This window comes from Ascidiella aspersa, chromosome 2, assembly GCF_963924565.1.
Source record: "Ascidiella aspersa chromosome 2, kaAscAspe10.2, whole genome shotgun sequence".
NCBI lineage: Eukaryota > Metazoa > Chordata > Ascidiacea > Phlebobranchia > Ascidiidae > Ascidiella > Ascidiella aspersa.
In genome coordinates this window covers 16,101,820-16,122,645 of record NC_139448.1, presented here as the reverse complement: position 1 = coordinate 16,122,645, position 20,826 = coordinate 16,101,820, and the positions used below count along the sequence as shown (strand labels likewise).

Genomic DNA, 20,826 nt, shown 5'->3' with positions numbered 1-20,826 from the left:
TGTCCAAACCTAACCATACATTTTTGGTTGATAGAGCAAGTCGGTGATCGGAAATTGCTATAAAGTTATAAATCTTATCTTGTAACTATACGGTACGCACTAGCATTTCCAAGTAAAAATCAACTACTTTTTCCTGTCCAACTGTCATCTTTCCTTCAGCTTCAGGTTGATGAACTTTGATTTATTTCCCCCTACTTCTGGCAGCTTATCGTTACTTTTGAAAGTGACTTGGTGCAGTCAGTATCTCGCAAGACCAAGTGCCAAAGTACTTGTTTGTTCAGCTTGCAAATAGAGCCGTCGCATTGTGGTTGTCGGAATATCGCCGTGTTGGCGCTCCTAGCATGCTTTATCGACACCAGCTGAAGGTCATTCCAATGTGGACCCGATATTTAAAAAGATACAGTTTAAACCCGTATCATGTATATATAATATCAGAAAATTTCTATTTATAGGAGATCAAATAAAAAGGGGCTTTTTTATAAACGGATAGTGCTTTTGGCGCGTGTGTAATTTCGGCCAGCCACGTGTTTGTTTGATATAGTGTTTTCGCCAAGAATTAATAGTACAGACTGAAAGATAAATACATTAGGTAGGTCAGCTTTTTATTTTCTTGATTAAAATATATTGTTTTTAAGATTTATGTTGAATTTTTGCGTAAAAAGTTAAAACGTATACTTGCAAGCTGCAATTGAAAGGCTTGCTTTGTTACTCTTCTAGTTACAAATAAGTTGAAATATCTCTTAGTTGTGTATGATTATTTAAACATATGTGACATAATCGTCATCATGTAATAAAACAAGCTTGTTGCATGGTCTCATCATCCTCATGCTATATAAAATTAAATGCTGTGGTATTTTTTTTGCGATGGTTTTAGATTATGGAGGCCATTTGACGTTGGCTTCTTATTAGCTGTAAACTTGGATACAATTCATTTACAATGTCGACAACTGGATTCCTGAGCAATGCTTTTGTGGCAGTAACATCTGTAATAGCAACAACAGCGTCAACCTTTGTCTTGGAGGAATGGCAAGCTTCGGTGCTTTGGATTGTTGTGTCAGGGTTTATCATCGGTTTTATCCTTGCATTTGCAGTTGGAGCGAATGATGTTGCCAACAGTTTTGGTACAACAGTGGGTGCAGGCACGCTAAATCTGAAACAGGTAAATATTGGCTTGTTTACAATAATAGGATTTACAGTATATATATATTTTTTTTGTGTCTGTGCAAGTGAAGCTGTAACAGTTTTAGATTTGTACACAGAAATTCCTGATTTTTAGTACACCTAATCGCGTTGGCATATTTTTAACACTATTGACATGTGCTATTCCCAATCAACTACCGGTAACTACTTGGCCAGTTTGTCTGTTTAAACTGAGAATATTGGTCTAAACCAGGTGTGTCAAACTTGTGGCCTCCAGTCCGCATGTCACCCGGCCCGCATAATATTTTATTATTTAAAGGGTTTGAAATACTGTCTTGAATGGGCGAATTTTATGCTTTTTGTGATGTGTTTCCAAAAAAATTATTTAAAACTTTGTTTGAATACAAAAATATATCCAAAAACATTTTGGCGCAAGTCACAGTCGCTGCATTTTAAACGTTTTCGTAAATTATTTTTGAAGCTTAAAAACAATAATTTGTGTGCTTGTATTTATGAAAAGTTGTATTTGTGAAAGCCGCTAAAATGCCTGTCGGCATATCTGCCTAATAATTATGGTGAATATACAATAAATATCATATTTCATTTTAAAATAGTTTTTGTTTCTTTGTTATGTTGATGCCGCTCGCTGACCTAGTTAAATTATCTCATGTGGCCCTCCGTAAGAATTGAGTTTGCTAAGTCTACTATCCCTGCTTTAAAGTCTACTATTTTACTGCTAATATGTCTGGCAAACAACAAACCTTTTCATTTAGGCATGTATCCTTGCTTCTGTATTTGAAACACTTGGTGCAATTTTACTCGGTGCCAAAGTGGGTGCAACTATCAGAAAGGGAATAATAGATGTTAATATATACGAAGGCAATGAAGAACTACTGATGGTTGGGGAAATCAGTGCAATGTTTGGTAGGTGATTTTTAAGAATTTTGTATTTACTAAGTGCTACTTCTCCTTAACCTTATTTTGTAGCATCTGGGCTTTGGCAGTTGATAGCAACATTTTTAAAGCTGCCGGTATCAGGGACACATAGCATTGTTGGTGCAACGGTTGGATTCTCCCTGGTAGCAAGGGGTGTGGAAGGAGTTAACTGGGTGAAGATGGGCCTGATCGGTAGGTTAAAATAATGTTAGAAAACCTGTTACACTCCTAATTGTTTACTTTTTTTAGTGGCTTCCTGGTTTATCTCACCTATTCTAGCTGGAGGAATGGCAGCCATATTTTATTTCACCCTCAGGAAGTTTATATTTCAAAAGGTTTTTTTTTGTATTTCCAAATAGGTTGTTTTTCTTAGTTTAAACAGTACCATATCTGTAGGATGATCCAGTTGGTCCCAGTCTCATTGCGATGCCTATTATGTATGGATGCACTATAGCAATTAACTGCTTTTCTGTTCTGTTCTCTGGTGCACCTTGTAAGTACTAATCTTTGTGATAATGTTTTACGTTGGAGTGATAGGTGGGAGAATGCATTAAGCATTGGACATTTTTATGTTAAACATTGTATCTGGATAGACAAGGTTAAAAAAAATCGGATAAATAATAAAAGTGCTCATCACTGAAGTAAATAAAATTACGCATGCTGTCAACTTGTAAAAATGTTTATGTGAATTAAGTGGCAAAAAGGTGTGGAGTAACAAGATAAAACTCTTGTTATTTTGAACGCCTTACTCAGTACTTTTGTGATATTTTCAGTGCTTGGATTTGACAAACTTGCTCCATGGGTGGATGTAATTATTGGCATGGTAACTGGACTATTGGTCGCTATTCTTGTGCAGTTAACATTAGTTAAAAAAATGAAATCCTCAATAAAAGGTAACATTTTTATCAAATGAGTTTTTTTTTTAAAATTATTAACAATTATTTATTTATAGTAAATTTCTAATAAAAAATTATGGTATATTTTACTTGTGATTAGGAATAACAAGTAGTTAGGTAGTTTTTAATATCTTCTATTTATTCTCAGCTATTTATATGCAGTATAATATAGAATTGTTTTATTTGTATAAATATGATGGTTCTTTATAGGTAGGGAGGGTTAGGTAAACTTAGATTATCATCATAAACAACTTGTATATTTTTTGCTCTGACAGCTGAGCGCTGCAACCTGGATTTGCAACTGGCCAAAACGGAAAAGATGACCCCTCCATTGACATACAACAAAGGTACCAAACTCCCAACAGTCATGGAGACCATAACAGAGAAGGTGACGCCTGATGCAAGCACCACAATGCTGGATGTAAATGGAAGTGGAGACCACAAAAACTCAAACTGTGCGATTGATTCAGAACAAGCTCAAAGCAATGCAGAGGGTATTATACTTACACTTGCAATGGAGTTTGTTTATTGCCATTGGCTTACTGGATTGTTGTGGAAAAGTTATTAGTGAAAATTATAAAATTATAGAAAAGCTTTAACTTGTTTAAACAAGGGTATAGTACTTAACAGAGGTTCATAGTTAAAAATAGAAGGGTAGTGTGTACTGTAAACAACTCTTCATCTTTTTTTCATGATATTTAAGTGATAATTACGGCATTAGATTCTATCAAATACCTTAATTTTTGGTATATTTTGTATGACAACACAGCAAAAGGAACAAAGCGTGTGCGAATTCAGTCAGCGACAGAGGGCATGGTTTCACCAAAGACAATGGATGAAGCACGGTTGTTGCGCCAAAGGACATCAAAGCGATCAAAGTCAGTTGGTGGTCATGACAGTCACAGTTTTGTCAGAATTCCCCCATTATTACAGATGGAAAAAAAAGTTCTGAAGGTGAATATTGCAATATACTTAGTAGACAGCTGTTGATATAAATGCTGTTTTTTTATATACAGTTTTGGTTGGAAACATTCAATTAATTGCAGCATGTCAACTTTTATTGAATATTTTTTTCCTCTAACTAAACCTAAAATTTTCTGATAAAATGCTATTTTTGTCTGATGCTGTAAAATAGTTTAATGCAAAATATATATTTTTAGCCATTCACTAACTAAAAAAACAATACTAATTTTTTTCTCTATTGTTAACAGACCAATATACCAGTGCCATCTATTCGATCTGTTAAAGAAGAGATTCGGAGAAATTTTTCTGAGCCTGCGATGGTACAGCTCACTGAGAAAGTCGACTCTGACGTGTTTGAAGTCTTTATTAATCGTCAACGGAAGCTGGTCACTATTCAAAGAAAGAGATCGATGTCCGGTGGTTACGGAGAACGCACCATAAGCCAGGTTTGACATTAACTTCAAACCTGATGTATAGTGTGTATTGTGTATGCGCAGGTGCGCGCATATATAAAAGGTAAAAAAATCCCTATTTAATTTAAAATATAAATTTTATTTATTTAACAACAGGTATAAATAATGCTACAATTGAAAGAAGAAAAATATCAAATACGATTAATTATCCTTAACCTCACAAACAGGCTTTTTGTTGTTATGTGGTTTGCTTAATTAAGTGACACACACAGCATGAAAGGGTCACCACTCAGATTTCACCTCACTGTGTCATTTATTCATTTCTATGGCAGAAAGAAGGAAGTCATGGAAGTGAGCAGGAAATTGAACATTTGTTACCCATTGGAGGTAGTGACCTAAAACTGGAGGAGCCGTTTGATGAGAGTGACGAAGAAGGCCTGGTACTAACTGTTTTAATGATATGTTTTAGCTGTCCAACATTAAAATATATAGTTCTGGTTTCTGTAACATGTAAATTAACACGAATATCAAGTTTTTGTTTTATTTTACAAAACTTGTATGTCAAAAAATGTTGTAATACACTTATTTAACAAAAGATCATATGCAATATAGAGTTTTTAGGGGCAAATCACATTTGCACACTTTCAAAGGTAATACATTGTCTTAAATTTGAGGTATTATTCGATAACCAGGTGATGAATGATCTTTCAACAACAGCCATACTTCCTCCGCCATACAGCAATATTTATTCTGGTGCAATTGAAGAGGGATTCCGACGGATGTCCACATCTCAACAAGACATTATTGCTATAAAGGTACTAATAACGCAACAGAAGCATGTCAAGCCCCTGCAAGAATGCAGTGGGGTTTTGTCCGCTTTAAAACTAGATTCCGTAACTTTAAACTGGTTTTAACCAAAACTGTTTAATGCATTCGCGCTAATGTGCCGAATATTAAACATAAACTTAGCATCGATTCGATAGTATAACAACCTTATTTAAATTACAATTAATCATACTTAAAATATATTTATTACACTTTTATTATGTGGCTGTAGGATACACTATTTATCTAAATCTACTTAAGACCATTCAAGCGCGAATCTATTAAAACCAAGTCTTTGAGTTATTTGAATTATTTTGCACATTGAAAAGTCTTTGAAAAATAATGTTTTAGTCTTTGAATGTATTTTATTTTCAGCTTAAGTTTTGCGTTTAGATATAGTCCCTTAGTAAAACACTTTTTAAAGCCATTTCTTATTTTGTTGACCATGATATTTATACTGTTTTGTTTTCGAATTATACTTAAAACGCTGCGAGTGACCGAAATTTAGGTCTGTTTGCCTGAAGCATATCACGTTAGCTATTGTGCTAATTCTCGTTATTTATGTATAGATTGGAGATGGCGAGGAACCAGAAATCGAACAAAAAGCAACTGATGACGACATAATGGAGGTTTTTTTCGTTTTAAATTTTGTGCATTTTTTTATTTTAATTTAATGTTCTTTCTGCAAAATTCGTTAAACTATAATTTCTTCCAGGCGAAAGAAGGGAGAATGGAAGTACGGAAAATTTTTAGTTTTTTGCAAATTCTAACTGCGTGCTTCGGTGCATTCGCTCATGGTGGAAATGATGTCAGGTACCTGTCTTTGCCATTTAATTTTATACATGGCTAGAGTAAAGTAAAGTCTGTGTGTTGTTTGTTCAACATGGGCCACCTTTTAGGGCGCCAGTGCTTCCCAACCTTTTTCAGTTCACGACCCACACCGAGATATGAAGAAATTAAAAAAAAATTAATGAGAAAAATAACAATGTATACACGACTACACGACACGTGCAATACGCACTAAAATAGTTTATGTCACAAAACACATCTAATTGTTACGTATTTGTTACATTTTTGCATCATTGTTACGGAATGAACTTCCCGATCTAATAGAAGCGGTAACATGGAGAAAAACTTCGCGACCCACCTCAAATAGCTTTGCAACCCACTGGCTGGGAAGCACTGTCTTAGGCTATGCAATTTCAGCGATAAATTATCAATTTCTCACAATTTGTACCTAGCAATGCAATCGGACCACTCATCGCTATCTGGATCATATACAATGAAGGCAAGGTGCATCAAGACGCCTACACGCCCCTGCTCATTCTGCTGTACGGGGGTGTCGGCATTTGTTGTGGTCTATGGGTGTGGGGAAGAAGGGTGATCAAGACAATGGGAAAGGATCTTACTAATCTAACCCCTTCAAGGTTGGTACAATTGGTACATGAACACAGATGGGCACCGACAGATGCCATTTATGCTTCACCACAAACACGGATATGGGGAAAAAGTATTCCCATAGTCTAGTGCAAACAAGTTAATAATGCAGCTTTGTCTATCTATTTTGGTATATTCTGTCCGTAAATACAAAAACCGTTTGCAAGATATTGTCCCTACACCAACCCCTAAAAACTATCGTTTTATTTGTAGAGGTTTTGCGATTGAATTGATGAGCGCCATTACTGTCCTTGCCGCTTCCAACACGGGACTTCCTGTATCCACGACTCATTGCAAGGTACGTTCAAACGCCGTTTGATTAATGTCTCCTAGCAATAAAACTTGTTAGGTTCGTGAATGACGTATATTAAAAGCGTTAATGGTATAATAGAATGCGGACTTTTTAGTTTTTTCGAGATTGTGTTTCTACAGTCAAATACCTATTTAAGCCATAATCAACCCTATGTATCTCCATTTTATTTAAAAATTACGAAAAGCCCGTATGTGCTAATTCCGACTAAGTGGTTAACATATTGTATAGCGGGGGGTAGCTAACACGTCGATCGCGTCGAATATGTGTTACGTCATTACAGTAGCTATCGCACACAACTGGAAGATTAAAATGACCATTTGTTGTCTGGACAAGCCTTATAAAGCGTTTTTTGACGTAACAAATTAACCTCTATCGCTGGCTTGGAATGCAATTAACGCTCAAAAAGTTGTTTAATAGCGCTCAAAATTGTTCTTTAAGTGTTCTTGTGACTTTTTTACCGAACCAGTCTATCGCGCATAAGCTAGCTACACCTGTTTATAGGTCGAATGACTGCCATAGTCGATTGCAACAAATTCTATAAACAACACTTTATTTGCGACAGGTGGGCGCCGTTGTAGCGGTTGGCTGGGTCCGTTCACGGGAGGCGGTTGACTGGAAGATATTCCGCAACATCGTTTTGGCATGGTTCGTCACCGTTCCGATCAGTGGAGGCTTAAGCGCCATTATTTTCGCCATCATCCGAGCCGCCGCTGGGCTCGACACGTGAAACAACACTTTTAAGTTGTACTCGTCACCACTTTACCTTTTAGACGATCGTATTTTAGTTTATACACAAATGGATTGCGTTGGCGGCGGTGTTTTTGAGGTGCTTCTTTCATTTAATAGTGGTGCGTTTTTTTAACAAGAACATCATCGCTATTTTCGCTTGTTTTGTAATAAGTGGGTAAAACCCCCCATCCTTAATGAAGAGTTAGCCTCCGCTTAAACCAATCCATACTTGACATGGTCACTGGTCAGTAACTAGCTCAAAATTAAATATTAAAATCAATCAGGCAGTTAACGTTGCTTGCGTAAAGTTATTTTTGGGATAACCTGTACGTGCTTCATGTGCCAAATTTAACTAAATACTCCAGCGGCCTGTCCATAATATTTTTTAATATATAATTATTTTATAATTTAGGTAAATAATAACAAGCCAACATTATGCGAGACCTTTGATAAACGGTTGTTGTAGTTATCTCTAAGGTTACTGCTGCTTAATTGGGTGCAATGTACATCACATGCTTGTTGAATTCCGTTCTAGAAAGGCTTTTTAATACCACGATTGCATTGTTTTATTCTCAGAATTTACCTGCGTTTTAGTTCCAGCATTCAATTTTAGTGCCAATAATTTAGTTGCAATATTTTAAACAATGTACTCTGTAAGAACAATTGTGCAGTTTGGTACTGCCACAGTGGTAAAGTACTAACATTCGCCCACCTACAGGCACTCGTGATTTAAATATGTGTAAATATTTTTTGTGAATATTAGGCGTATTGCTGCTTAATACAATAGTAGACTGTTAATCCCAAGTGTCACCAATTACCTGACCTCAATTTAGTAAACTTCAAATATCTTCAGTTTAAACGCTTCGTTGTACATTGTATGGTATTCTTTGTTGTTTTCGCCTTGTAGTTTTCTCATGTAACAACTTAGTTCGGTCAAGCGTAATTTAGAAGCAGTTTGGTCGTTCTTAATTCAACTGTATTTACGCCAAAAATCGAAATAGCGGAACTGATCTACCGCACTTTGTTGATTAGTATACAGTACTTTTTTGCGTACTCTAGCGTCCTGTCATTAGTTTCGGCGCTATTTTGTGCCTTTCCGGCGTATCGCTTTCCGTCAACAATCGGAGATGAATAAAAGTTACACGCCATCTAGCAGTCCGACTTGTAGTTCCTTATAAACTCCGCTAAAGTTCGTGTGGGGCGTCCACTCATCCCACTGCCCAGGTAGGAACAATCCTTTGGGTTGTTGGTCATCGTCCCAGCAATGTCGAGGTGCATCCATTTCGTGTCTTTCCTGATGAAGTGACGCAGAAAGGCGGCCGCTGTGCACGCGGCGCCACCCCGACCCCCTCGTCCTACGTTGTTTATGTCGGCCAGGTGAGCCGGCTTGACTTGCTTGGTGTAAAAGTCGAACACAGGCATTCGCCACACCCGGTCGCCCGTTGTGACCGATGCCTAGGAATAACATAAACACAAACGACCGATTATTATTATCATATAAGCAACTGAGCCTTTTTCTAAACAAAAAAAAAAAAACAGGATCACTGAAAAGTTTAAGTGTTCTTACCTTCTGCATTTGTTCCCATAGATTGTCATTGTTGGTAAACGCGCCACTAGCTGCTGCTCCAAGAGCAACCACAATACCTCCTGGAAACATTAAAACAAAAGTATAAACAGACCCTTATAATATGGGAAGATCTCGTCTTTCAAGATGTATATTGGAAACCTCATAAAAAAATGTTAACCGTATTATTAATTAGGGCTGCAGTTGCAGAGATAGTTTAGAAAACACCTCAGTTCCCCCGCCAAAAAAAATAGAGTGAAGTCCAAAACCGATATCTTTAAGTCGCGAATACTCCCGACTACACAGCCCTATATTCCACCGAACTAAAAAACTAAACTAAGGAGGGTATACAGCTATTCTACCTTTATAATTTTCGTTGGCGACTTTATCGGTCCCAAACTTGCCACCGTGCACGCCCTACTAAATTGTTTCGATTAATGTAAGCTGCCTTCTATTTCGGTGCGTTTTAAATAGTTGTGAATTGTGATATGGCCGTCCAAGTTGTTTACCGGCCTATTGAATGCTTAGGACGTTTTACCAATTGCGATGCTTGAGTCATTCGTTGCTGTACCTGCGCAAGCGTGTATCTTTAGCGACTTCCGCAATAAGTTGCCTTCCATCTTTGCCGTTTGACCGCAGATCAACAAAAATATTACAGTAAGTCTGATAAAAACAACAGCCATTGTTTTGATTGAGGTGTTCGCCAGTCGTGCGGTAGGCCGATTGGTTGTAATGTATATAAGCTACTCGATTCCCGTAGCAAAGCCGCTACTATTAGAACGGCGACCTCCAGTCGGGTGCCCTCACAATAGCGATTCATTTAAAACAGCGACTGTATAAATGGCAAGAGCATTTAAACGACTACTCTCTGATTTCTAGAAAATAAAAAAATGTTTTAGAGTCTAGTTTGCTTTCAATCTTTCACTGAGCTTGCTATGCAGTGTTTGTTGTGCGTGCGCCTAGCAAGTTTTTTGTTGTTGGATTTAATGAAGAATGTTGGCTAAAATTGTTAGGTGAACAAATGGAAAAGTATAGTGATGTCGCTGTTTTAAATTAATCGCTATTGTGAAGTCGCTCTACCGACGGTCTCCTAACAGTCGCTATACGGAGCCCGATCCGTAAAACTCAACCTTGTTTTCACACATTGACAAAACATTAAATACAGTTATTCAGACTTCAGTCTTTCCTGATTAGGGGATGTGAGACTTTAAATTACAAAATATTTACCAGTGAGAGTTGCTACATTTAAAACAGCGCTTGGTTTCAGGTCCTGAGCGTAGCACAATGCATCAGCTAACAAAAGCCTTCCTTCTGCATCGGTGTTGTCCACCTTTTAAAACAGGTTGTGTTAACATATAACAGTGTAAGTACAAAGTATTCATCTATACCTGAATTGTTGTTCCATCTCTTGCCGTAACAACGTCGCCTGGTTTGCAAGCCTTTGCACTTGGCATATTTTCACAAAGGGGGATCAGGCCTAATTATAGAAATTGCTTTTTAATAAAATATTGATCATCAAAACAGACTTCTCCAAGTTTAAACTTAAACCGACATTATTTTACTAGGATAGTGTCAAAATATTTGCAGCAATTTTACTGTGTACATCACCAAATACATTTAAATAAGACGGGGGTATTACTTCATATGATAAAATTTTAACCAGTAACTTCAGTGAAACCGAATTATTTTATTTGTTGGTTCAGTGTTAAATGTTGCACATTTGTCATTATTTTAATTTTGCAAAAAAAGCCTACCTAAATCGTGTCAAACTCTCTTTAAATTAAATTCAAGGGACACTAAATGGCTTTCCATTACTAACATTAAAAAATATGACAAATTATTTTTACCTATCACATTGACGGGGAGATCCATTTGGGCAGCAGCCAGTATTGAGGATGCAACAGTAGCAGCACCCCCCATATCTGCTCGCATTTCGTCCATGCTTTGTGAAGGCTTTATACTGATACCACCACTATCAAAAGTAACACCCTTTCCAACCAAGACTAAAGGATTTTCTTCAGTGGATTTGTTGCTACAAACAAGACCAGTTGTATAGTGTGTAGACTTATTTTTTTGCAGAATTTCCAATAAAACATATTTCGATAAAGTACCAGTTATTCAATTTAAATACTGGCAAACAACTATTTTTGAATTTTTAAAGTTTTTCACATATTTGGTTTACTCTATAATCAGAAATCCTGTAAGAAATTGCAGGTACCTTTTGTATGATATCTTAACAAACTTTGGAGGTTCGTCAGACCCCATTGCAACAGCTAGAAAGGCATTCATCTTTTCAGACTTCGCCCAAGCTTTATCAAAAACTTTGACACACACATTGCCATCTAAAAACAGCTTAGTCGTTAACTTTATGTACTTCTAATTGAAAAGTATATATGCAGAAATAAAGGTGAAAATAATTAACTCTGCTTTACAAGTGAAACAGACACCATATTGTACTTACTCAATTTTTCAAATTTATTTGTCACTGCTTGAGCAAAATCAGTTGGTGTCATCAGGTTAGCAGGACTATCCATTAAGTGACGGGCAAAGTTTTGGCAATTTGCCATTGTCATTCCAACATTCCATTTTCCACCTGTCAAGTAATTATATTATCATGGAATAATTTTCACATGCTTTTTATACTATGTGCAAGGAAAAGAACAAATTTTATAAGAAGATTTATTTACTTTGTTCAGAGGGTTTTATTTTCATAGGAAATTTTTTTCTGTCTGCCTCTTTGTACTTCCATGATCCCAAAGTAGCGCCTTCTGCAGAAGCAGCCGGTCTGTCTGTGACATCAACTGTCACATTTTCTAGTCCACATTGATACATGCTTTGTATTCCAGCTAAAGAAAGTTACATAAAGTTTTGGAAATGTATTTATATATTCGAGTGCAAGCTGACAAATGTACAACAAGTGTAAGCTATGCGTCCGTTTATTTCCAGACAAATTAAACATATACGTTTAGTAATATTAATACTTTTTAAGGCTCATACCAGAAGTAGCAAGTCTGATATTTTCACTTTTCTCGTCCAAACATTCAATTGGATTTGTTGAAGCATCTTCAGGGCCGAGTCCCACTACAGATACAATTTGAAATTCCGGAGCAATGTTGTAGAGTTTTCTTGCTTCTCCAGTCTTTAGAGATGGTCCCTTCTTTAATATTTGTGACAATTTGTTCCTAAGAGTGTTATCATATTTGTGAAACAATGGTGTTCCTTTAATGGGTTCCTCACTTTCAATCTCTGGCTGATCTTTGGTACCATTTTTTCTTGTGTAGACTCCAACAATTAAACCATCCTGGTAGTTGTAATTAGTTAAGACTGTTAGTTACAGGTTAAGACAATGGAGACGTTTCGGTAAATAAATAATTAGAATATTGATCAGATTTTATATGTACCATTTACTATACACTTTATTATTTACAATCCTCTACTTATCTTGAGTGGAAGTTAATTTTCAGACAGACGTGGAAGTTAATTTTCAGACAGATTTACTTTAGACCCAGATTTTGGTTAAGTTTAAAAAAGTAGAAAAACAATTTAGGTAGAGGTTGTTTGCCCGGCAACCCAGTATCAAACTTCACAATTTAACGTATGGTGCACAGTCCATTTCTATTTACGGCCTGGAACTGAACTTCAGAATTCAAAGAATGATACAAGGTTAGAGAGTTAGTTTGCCATCTCAGTAGTAAATATATAACCTTATTCCTGAGAGCAAAAACATATTTTTCTAAATGTAAAGCGACTGACAAGCATCTCAGATTTAAAACCCTAATAACCGTTCCAGGCCGCTCATGCACAAAATAAAAAATGGAGATTAAATGTAATAATATTTCACCTAGGGTTCCTCTCCGGGAATGTTTTGACGGGAAATTCCCGGGATTTCCTGCGAATTAACAAAAAAAGAAATTTTTTTTATAATCCCGGGTATTCGGCAACCGAGCAAAACTTAAAAAATATTGCCGTTTTTGACTAATATAAAAAAAAAAAAATAGTACCAACCATGTTAACGTCGTTGCCTGAGTTGTTTTATTTGCACTTACCAGCGGAAAAACCTAATTAAATTTATTTTAACAAAAAAATGCGTCACAAATAAGGGTCCTGACTCGTATTAGAGTAGGTCTGGCGCTCCTTCAGTTATGAACGTATAAATTAATAAAAAAAACGGTCTTTAAATACCGCTTACCACAACGCAAATCATTTGGGTTAGAATGCGGGTTAGCGTTTGGGTGAGGGTGGGTCAAGCAGTACTATTAATAATAAACATAATAATATTTGACCCACCCTCACCCAAACGCTAACCCGCACCTTAACCCAAACAATATGCGTTGTGGTATGCCGTATTTTTTCTTTTGTTTTTTTTGCATAGCTTTCTACGTACATAAGTGAAAGAACGCCCATAAATGAGCTTAATTAAATGTTTGAAGCTAAAATAAAAAAAATACCAACCTCAAAATGACATGAATTTATGTATAATTTTTTCGTCGGGATCCCGGGATCCCCGAGAAGTTTCATTTTTCAATCCCGTTTCCCGGGAGTGAAAAAATCCGGGAAAAAGAGGAACCCTAATTTCACCCAACCCAAACGTTATTGCACATCCTAACTAAACTAATGTGCATGGATTTAATAGTTATTTAAACGCCGGGAAAAAATCTTAAACTTGGGTGGGCATAAATTAATATTTTGTCAACGCTTATAGCATGTTACTTCAAATATTGATGTGTTGAGACATAACGCGTTTAAATAATATTTGATCAATTCGTAGTGTTTGGGTTGTCATTTTTTATATCCTCCGTTTAAGTAGTAATGACCATGGCTTTAGTAGGTTTGTAGATCCGTGGACAGTAGTGCGAATTACAAAGTTGGGTATCCTGACAAACCGTACAAATAACGTCTTACGATATACTTTTACTTGGGTATGTAACAAATATTGTCACAAAAATATTTTTATTGTACCTTTAGCAAAACATTACTCGACGCCAATCCTCTGGTCTGCACTGCTAAGACATGAGCTTGTTTGAGAAAGCGCATCACACGTAGCCTTGGATATAAAGCTTTTTACAATATTATCAACAACGTTGCAGCAAATCGTTTAGTTTGTTTTGAATTTTACTCTCACGTGCAAAATCAGGGAAATACCCTAAAATGAAGTTATTCTTTATTAATATTTTGTTGATTATTTTTGAGTTAATAAAATATTGATACATAATAAAATATATGAAAAAAATCTAACAGATTATTGTAATTCATAGCCATCATAAATAATTGTTTTCCTTAATAAGCTTGGATCTTGCTTGAGTAAAATATGGTTTGTCATAGAAACAAATCACACAGTTATGCTTATGGTAAAAGTGCGCAACTTCCTAAGCATTTAAAAACAGAATTTTGGAAGAAATATAAATTTTATTGATAGCACAACCTAAATATCACACATTTTTTGTTTATTTTAAAATTCCAAAATGGCAGATTCCCAACTAGAACGGTTAAGGGGTTTGGTTTTACAGTACATTGACAAGGTAAGAAACGCTTATTTGAAATAATAATTGTTAAAATTTTGGAGCTGGTCTAGAATCTTACCACAGCGCATATTATTATTCGGGTTGGCATTTGGGTAGGTCAGGTATTATTATTATTAAATATTTAATATAATAATACTTGACCCACTTACACCCAACGCTAACGTTAATTTAATAATTCAATGTACGCTGTGGTAGGATTCTAGACCTGCGCCTCTACTTGATTTTAAATTACCTTGTTTATAACATAAAGAATCCATAGAATAAACATTGATCAAAAACACCACAAAACTATTCTGTGCTGATCTAAAATCCTACCTCTTTTTACATTAACGAACAAGTTGTCAAAATTGCAAGGAAGACATAAATTTAGGAGAATATTTGTAATAATAATACTTGGCCCAACCAAACGCTAACTCTAACCCATATATAACCCCCCGAACAAAAATGTGGTAGGATTCTAGGACAGCGCCGTAGTTTTTATCCATATCCTACAATTTGTGTTATTTACAGCATCAATATGAATCAGCATTGTTTTGGGCAGATAAAGTGGCATCTTTGTCACATTGTAAGTATTTTATATACTATAAGCTGATAACAATCAAAATAACTTGCGTTACATTTTCAGTTCAACAATGTGATGTTTATTGCCTCGCACAGTGCATGTATTATTTAAAACAATATGAAAGAGCTGCCTTGTTAATAACAAGGCGAAAATTGCATTTGAAGCAGTATGCATTCAGGTAAATTTGTTGAAGAACTCTGTATTGAATATTATGTCCGCTATCTATATTATTTAATAACTGTGTTAACTGGAAAAAAGCAAAGCAAAATCATAAATAAATTAATATTTGAAAAGAGGCTATTTACCCGGACACTAAATTAGTTTAAATCAACATTTTTTTTAAAGCAAGCGTAAAATAGCGACCAGGGCAAATAGCATATAAGCACTTACTGGCGCTATTCACACAGCTAATAAAGTAATTTGAATCGATTTAAGGATAATGCATGGGTATTTCCAGGGATTTAATTAATAATGCCAGGACTCAAACGCTAACCCTAAACTAAATCAATGCATAGTCGCATATGGGTGCAAGCAGAAAAGAGTGATCTGGAAAAATAGTCACTTCTTTATATTTGAGCAGATATCTTGCTGCCAAATGTTACACATCAAGTAAAGATTGGCAGGTTGCGCTTGATCTACTTGACATACAAACCAAGTATCCCAGTAATAATCTTTCAAAAAAGCTTTCACTAGACCCTGAAAAGGTGGACGGTGTTCCTGAAGATAAGGTTTGCTTAAAATGTTTAAATCTAGCTGTAGCAATTTATCTGTCAATCGACCAATTGTTGCTTTTTTAGGACATGGTTGCTTCGATTCACTTGCTGAAAGGAGACATTTATGAAGCTATGGAAATTAGAGAAATAGCTGCTGATTGTTACAAGGTTATTTCTGCCAGTTTTTTCCTTTGAGGGCTTTTTAAAGCCTAAATAGTAGTATATTACATTCTTCTATATTTGTTTCTTTGAATATTGACATGCTCAACAAACACTAGACAGTTTTCCATGATGTTTAACTTATATTTGTATTTCTAGGATGCTTTAAAGGCTGATGTTTTCTGTTATGAAGCATTTGATCACTTGGTAGGGCATCACATGTTGAGAGCAGATGAAGAGCAAGATCTTCTAGATTCCCTTCCTTTTCATAAGCAGTGCAAAACTGCCGAAGATCAGCAATTGGTTCAATTTTTGTATAATATAAAATTAAAAAAGGTATATATATATGTATATATATATATTTTATAATCCTTCAAATGGTAAAAACAGGCAAAATTGTTTTAAATTAAAATGTATTGCACATAAAGAAATACAATAGTTTGTTATTTGAAGACAGACAATATTTTATTTAATTTGGGATTTTCTTTAACATTCTTTCTGTTTTCAGTATGACAAGCCTGGGCAGTTTAATGTGCCTAGCAATTTTGAGAACCTACATGATAATCTGGATGTTGCTGCAAGCTTGGCTGAACGACATTACTACAACTGCGAGTTTCAAACAAGCTTTAACATTTCAACAGGGTTGGAATTTGGAATGTTGCATTAGTAATCTAATATAATAGCTTTATTCATTGTTCATTACCTAACATTGCATTAGAATCTTGAAGATTGACCCCTACCATTCAACCTGCCTTCCACTTCATGTTGCGTTACTTGTGGAACTTGAAGAAACGAACAAGCTTTTCTATCTTGCTCATCAACTAGTTGGTCGTTATCCAGAGCTACCGGTTTGTAAATTTACCTTCATTTTTTTGGTTACAACTAGTTCAGGTGACTACCTTGTAAAGCTTTGAACCGTAAAGCAACTTTGGTGCCACTGTCAGGTAGATAATTTTATTATCTTAGGTAAAATGTTAGTTGAGCAAAATTTATTTTAAAGCAAAATTGTTGTCTATTAAAGATAATTTTATTACTGCACCAAAAGTTATACCTTAAATGTGCCTTTGTATAGGTTTCCTGGTATGCTGTTGGGTGTTACTATTTTCTTCAAAAAAAGCAAGATCTTGCAAGACGTTATTTATTAAAAACAACCTTGCTGGATAAGGTATTTGGCCTCAGCTGTGTTTTACATAGTGTAGTATATAACAAACTACATATGTTGCTAGCTACTAAATTTTGTGCTGAAAACGAATTGTGTACAAATCCGCTATTTTAGTTGAAATTACCTTTTTTGGTATTTTTTTACAATAAAAATGTCCTAAATGAATATGAAACTTACTTTGCATCTTGTTTGTTTAGATGTATGGGCCAGCCTGGTTGGCATATGGTCACTCTTTTGCATCAGAAAATGAGCACGATCAAGCGATGGCAGCATATTTCACTGCATCACAGCTCATGCGAGGGTAACCAATAACCATCTTCACCTATGGCTGTAGACTATAATTTTGATTTATTTGCTTGTTTTGTAATTTAAGATGCCACCTTCCATTTTTGTACATTGGATTGGAGTATAGTGTGACCAACAACACAAAACTTGCTGAAAAGTTCTTTTCCACTGCCCTTGAAATTAGTCCAGATGATCCTCATGTCCTGCATGAAATGGGAGTTGCATCATATGCAAACAAGGAGTAATATACATATTTTTAAATATTTTATTTCAAATTTTACCCTAGGTTGCAATATTCTCCTATCATTGTCTAATGTCTATTTGGGGTGTCCTAAATTTAATGTCTCTTTAAACTATTTCATTCAATTGAATGTAGCTACCCAAAAGCATTGAACTACTTCACCAGCGCTTTGGAGCAAATCCAAGGTTTAGGTCAGGAAGTCACCATTGAAGAGTGGGAACCTCTGCTTAATAACCTTGGTCATGTCAATAGGTAAGATGAAGGGTTCCCAATAAGTGTTTATGTGGTATAAATCTGGTCAGCTGGTCTGACATATTAATTGTTTAAGTGTCAGCTACAATAAAAATACGTTTTGGTGGAAGATTAAACTATTGATTAAACAAGTTTAATAATAAAAAAAAACTAGCCTTAACAAGGCTAGAAACCCTCTGTAAAATCCTTTTCTTCACATTTATTTTTTTCTCCGTGTGTTTAACTGCGAATCGTTTTCTGACAAAAAGATTACTACAACTGTGCCAAAACGTTTATTTATTGTCGCACAATTATATGTTCGTTGTTGTTTTGTATCACAGGAAGCTACGCAACTACTCTCAGTCCCTGGAGTTTCATCGACAAGCCCTGATGCTGGTCCCGCATTCGGCTGACACTTACACCGCGATCGGCTATGTTTACAGCTTCATGGGCGAGTATTTGGAGGCAATCGAATACTTGCACAAGGTGCGATTTGTGGTTGACGATCGACAAAGTATTCCCACCTTATTTACAAACCAAAGTTTATTCAGTTTGGCTCGCATAAAGTTTTGTTATAGCAAAGTTTTTTCTCTTGCTTTGTTACAACTTGGTTGTTGTTGTAATATTAGTTTATTAGAACCAATTACGAGTTGCACTCAATCTTTGAAGGCGAATATAACATACTGCCATGATACGGTAAATAAGCAATCCTCCCCAATCTTTCGAGGTTTTCGTGCAAGTGAGACATTGACAAATCAACCCCAGTTAAATTTGGCTGTCCCCATCGTTACCACTACGACCTTTGAAATGCGAAGTTCGCTTAGTTTTACCAGTACAAAAAATCAGGACCGACATGCTTCGCGGTCTTTTCTGAAATCTGACAACCAATCAATAGGTTTACTTAACTCACTAAACTTTGTTTAGTCACTCGGATTGCGACGAGACGACGCTTTTACCAGCAGCTTGCTTGACACTGTTGTCGATCAGTTCGCTGCAACCGACAAGCCTGTATACGGCGGACTGGACGACTTAAGTTTGGGAGACAAGGAAGGTAATACAAAAAGAATCTCGCTACTCATATTTTGAATATTATTTTTTAATTAGACGTGCTTTTGGAACGCGAAGGATCAGTGTGTGTAACTTACGCGCAATTCTACAAGACATTTGCTGTAAACAGATTTAAAATCTTTATTAAAAAGGTTTTTGGTACCGGATTGCATTAGTTAGGGCTATCGCCTCGAATCAAGGACCTTCATGTCTACAGATTGAGATTGAGATTTAATTTATTTTGTGGATCTTTGCAAACATTGAAAAAACAAAATAACATAACGAATAACACAAGGACAGCTAAAGGACGGTTCGGTCATCGAGTCGAGCTGCCCATCAAAAATAAATAAATTTAGTGGCAATATTAAAGGTTATAATAATCGGAAACAAAAAGTGCGTAGATAAAAATATGCAGATTTTAACGGTTTAAAATAAATTTTAAAAGAAAGAAAAACGAAAAAGCAGTGGAAAAGCTAGCAAAAACGATAGGATAAAAATGTACTACTAAGGGTTACCTACTGCAGGATAGTTTAGATCTGTTGCGTGACAGTTGCGTGAATTCCTGCATTGTACACAAATTAGTAATCAAATTCGCCACCAAATATAGCCCTCGAACACGCATTTTCATCTGAAACGCTTATTGCTTAGATTCCCTGATGATGGAATGCGGCGAGGATTGGAAGAAGACTCGTTCGGCGCGAATCCGCGAGGAACGGCAACCGGTCATGCAGCGGCTCTTCTCGGACGGCGGCGACACGCCAATCAGCAAGCAAGGCGAGAAGCCCAGTGCCGCCAACCTGCCCGATCTGACGCTGGCCACTCCCGAGCGAACCGGCGTCGAGCTCTTCTCGTCAGCGAGCGGCGACGGCGCTCCAAACCTCAGCACGCCGGTGTTCGGGGTCACCAGTTTCCCGAGCGGCTTCACGGCTGGCGACGTTAGCCTTCTAGCCGACGGAAGCGACCAGGGCGCGCGAATCGCCTGGCAAGACACGACCGCCGACGATAGCAGCGTCACCGCCGGTGGCTCGTCTAGTGACGCACGGACCGCCAGCACGTCATCCACTGTACAGAGCATCCACGAAAGTGACTTGCGAGCCAGCAGGTCGACGGTGGCCTCCTCCAGCAGCGTTCCCGGTCGTGCTGGAAGCTCGAAGGCGCGCTCGTTTAGCGGCGACGTCGCATTCATAAGCGACGACGACATGGACTTGGACGAGTCTTTGGACACCTAATAACAACAGACCTCGCGCGTGAAAACCAATGGAAAGCGACACAGGCCGTGAGGCGTCGCCTGTTGTCTGCATGTGATTTCACCACATGGAAACTTATGCTGGGAAAGCTGATCAATTAAAATGAACTATATTTAGAAACTTTTTGCGTTTAGTGAAGCTGTTCGCCAATTAATGATTTACAACTTATCTGTACGTGTTCCAAATGCTATTTTACCTTATTGCACCACAGTACCATTGCGTCATGTAACAGTGTAGTAGGATAAAGATTGGTGATTCATGTAACAAATGTAGTATGATAAAGATTGGGGTACATTACCTGTTATATCAGAGCAAAACAACTTTTATGGGCCGCCTTTCTGTGAAATCTATTGGTTTGAAAAATTCTGTGAACAATTTATACATAAGTTCGTCCAATGTTGCCGTACGACTGCTGCGCGAAATTGATCACTTCTCTACTTC

At 36.6% G+C, this 20,826-nt stretch overlaps 3 protein-coding genes across 4 annotated transcripts; 2 read left to right on the top strand and 1 right to left on the bottom strand.

Moving 5' to 3' along the window:
* The first annotated feature begins 506 nt into the window (after positions 1-506).
* On the top strand, positions 507-8,794 carry LOC146163990 (sodium-dependent phosphate transporter 2-like). 2 transcript variants are annotated; one of them, XM_083382005.1, is made up of 17 exons: positions 507-589; positions 875-1,159; positions 1,914-2,064; positions 2,128-2,268; positions 2,326-2,411; positions 2,473-2,569; positions 2,850-2,969; positions 3,248-3,466; positions 3,742-3,926; positions 4,184-4,381; positions 4,681-4,788; positions 5,041-5,163; positions 5,743-5,802; positions 5,889-5,986; positions 6,415-6,600; positions 6,824-6,908; positions 7,486-8,794. In XM_083382005.1, the coding sequence occupies exons 2-17, from the start codon at positions 938-940 to the stop codon at positions 7,648-7,650; spliced, it is 2,244 nt and encodes a 747-aa protein (XP_083238131.1). In that variant the 5' UTR covers positions 507-589; positions 875-937; the 3' UTR covers positions 7,651-8,794. The 2 variants fall into 2 exon arrangements, with proteins under 2 accessions (XP_083238131.1, XP_083238132.1); XM_083382006.1 differs by having other exon boundaries at positions 531-589; positions 910-1,159.
* On the bottom strand, positions 8,421-14,310 carry LOC146163989 (cytosol aminopeptidase-like). The gene is made up of 10 exons (XM_083382007.1): positions 14,176-14,310; positions 12,214-12,517; positions 11,904-12,062; positions 11,678-11,809; positions 11,435-11,558; positions 11,064-11,248; positions 10,605-10,693; positions 10,444-10,546; positions 9,220-9,299; positions 8,421-9,107 (listed from the first exon to the last, which is right to left on the bottom strand). The coding sequence occupies exons 1-10, from the start codon at positions 14,248-14,250 to the stop codon at positions 8,802-8,804; spliced, it is 1,557 nt and encodes a 518-aa protein (XP_083238133.1). The 5' UTR covers positions 14,251-14,310; the 3' UTR covers positions 8,421-8,801.
* Positions 14,311-14,602: 292 nt separating this feature from the next.
* Positions 14,603-20,821, top strand: LOC146163988 (cell division cycle protein 16 homolog). Its single transcript, XM_083383183.1, has 15 exons — positions 14,603-14,735; positions 15,249-15,303; positions 15,364-15,478; positions 15,881-16,028; positions 16,098-16,181; positions 16,332-16,508; positions 16,681-16,814; positions 16,891-17,020; positions 17,245-17,337; positions 17,532-17,635; positions 17,708-17,860; positions 17,996-18,112; positions 18,433-18,577; positions 19,016-19,142; positions 19,787-20,821. The coding sequence occupies exons 1-15, from the start codon at positions 14,679-14,681 to the stop codon at positions 20,365-20,367; spliced, it is 2,220 nt and encodes a 739-aa protein (XP_083239309.1). The 5' UTR covers positions 14,603-14,678; the 3' UTR covers positions 20,368-20,821.
* Positions 20,822-20,826: the final 5 nt, after the last annotated feature.

Coding starts and splice junctions, on each gene's coding strand:
- LOC146163988 (XM_083383183.1), top strand. CDS start 14,679: ATGGCAGATTCCCAACTAGAACGGTTAAGGGGTTTGGTTTTACAGTAC. Junction 16,182..16,331: donor TAGCTGCTGATTGTTACAAG/GTTATTTCTGCC, acceptor TTGTATTTCTAG/GATGCTTTAAAGGCTGATGT. Junction 17,338..17,531: donor AAACAACCTTGCTGGATAAG/GTATTTGGCCTC, acceptor TTGTTTGTTTAG/ATGTATGGGCCAGCCTGGTT.
- LOC146163990 (XM_083382005.1), top strand. CDS start 938: ATGTCGACAACTGGATTCCTGAGCAATGCTTTTGTGGCAGTAACATCT. Junction 2,065..2,127: donor GGAAATCAGTGCAATGTTTG/GTAGGTGATTTT, acceptor CTTATTTTGTAG/CATCTGGGCTTTGGCAGTTG. Junction 3,927..4,183: donor TGGAAAAAAAAGTTCTGAAG/GTGAATATTGCA, acceptor TATTGTTAACAG/ACCAATATACCAGTGCCATC.
- LOC146163989 (XM_083382007.1), bottom strand. CDS start 14,250: ATGCGCTTTCTCAAACAAGCTCATGTCTTAGCAGTGCAGACCAGAGGA. Junction 11,249..11,434: donor GTTAAGATATCATACAAAAG/GTACCTGCAATT, acceptor TCTTGTTTGTAG/CAACAAATCCACTGAAGAAA. Junction 9,108..9,219: donor TATGGGAACAAATGCAGAAG/GTAAGAACACTT, acceptor TGTTATTCCTAG/GCATCGGTCACAACGGGCGA.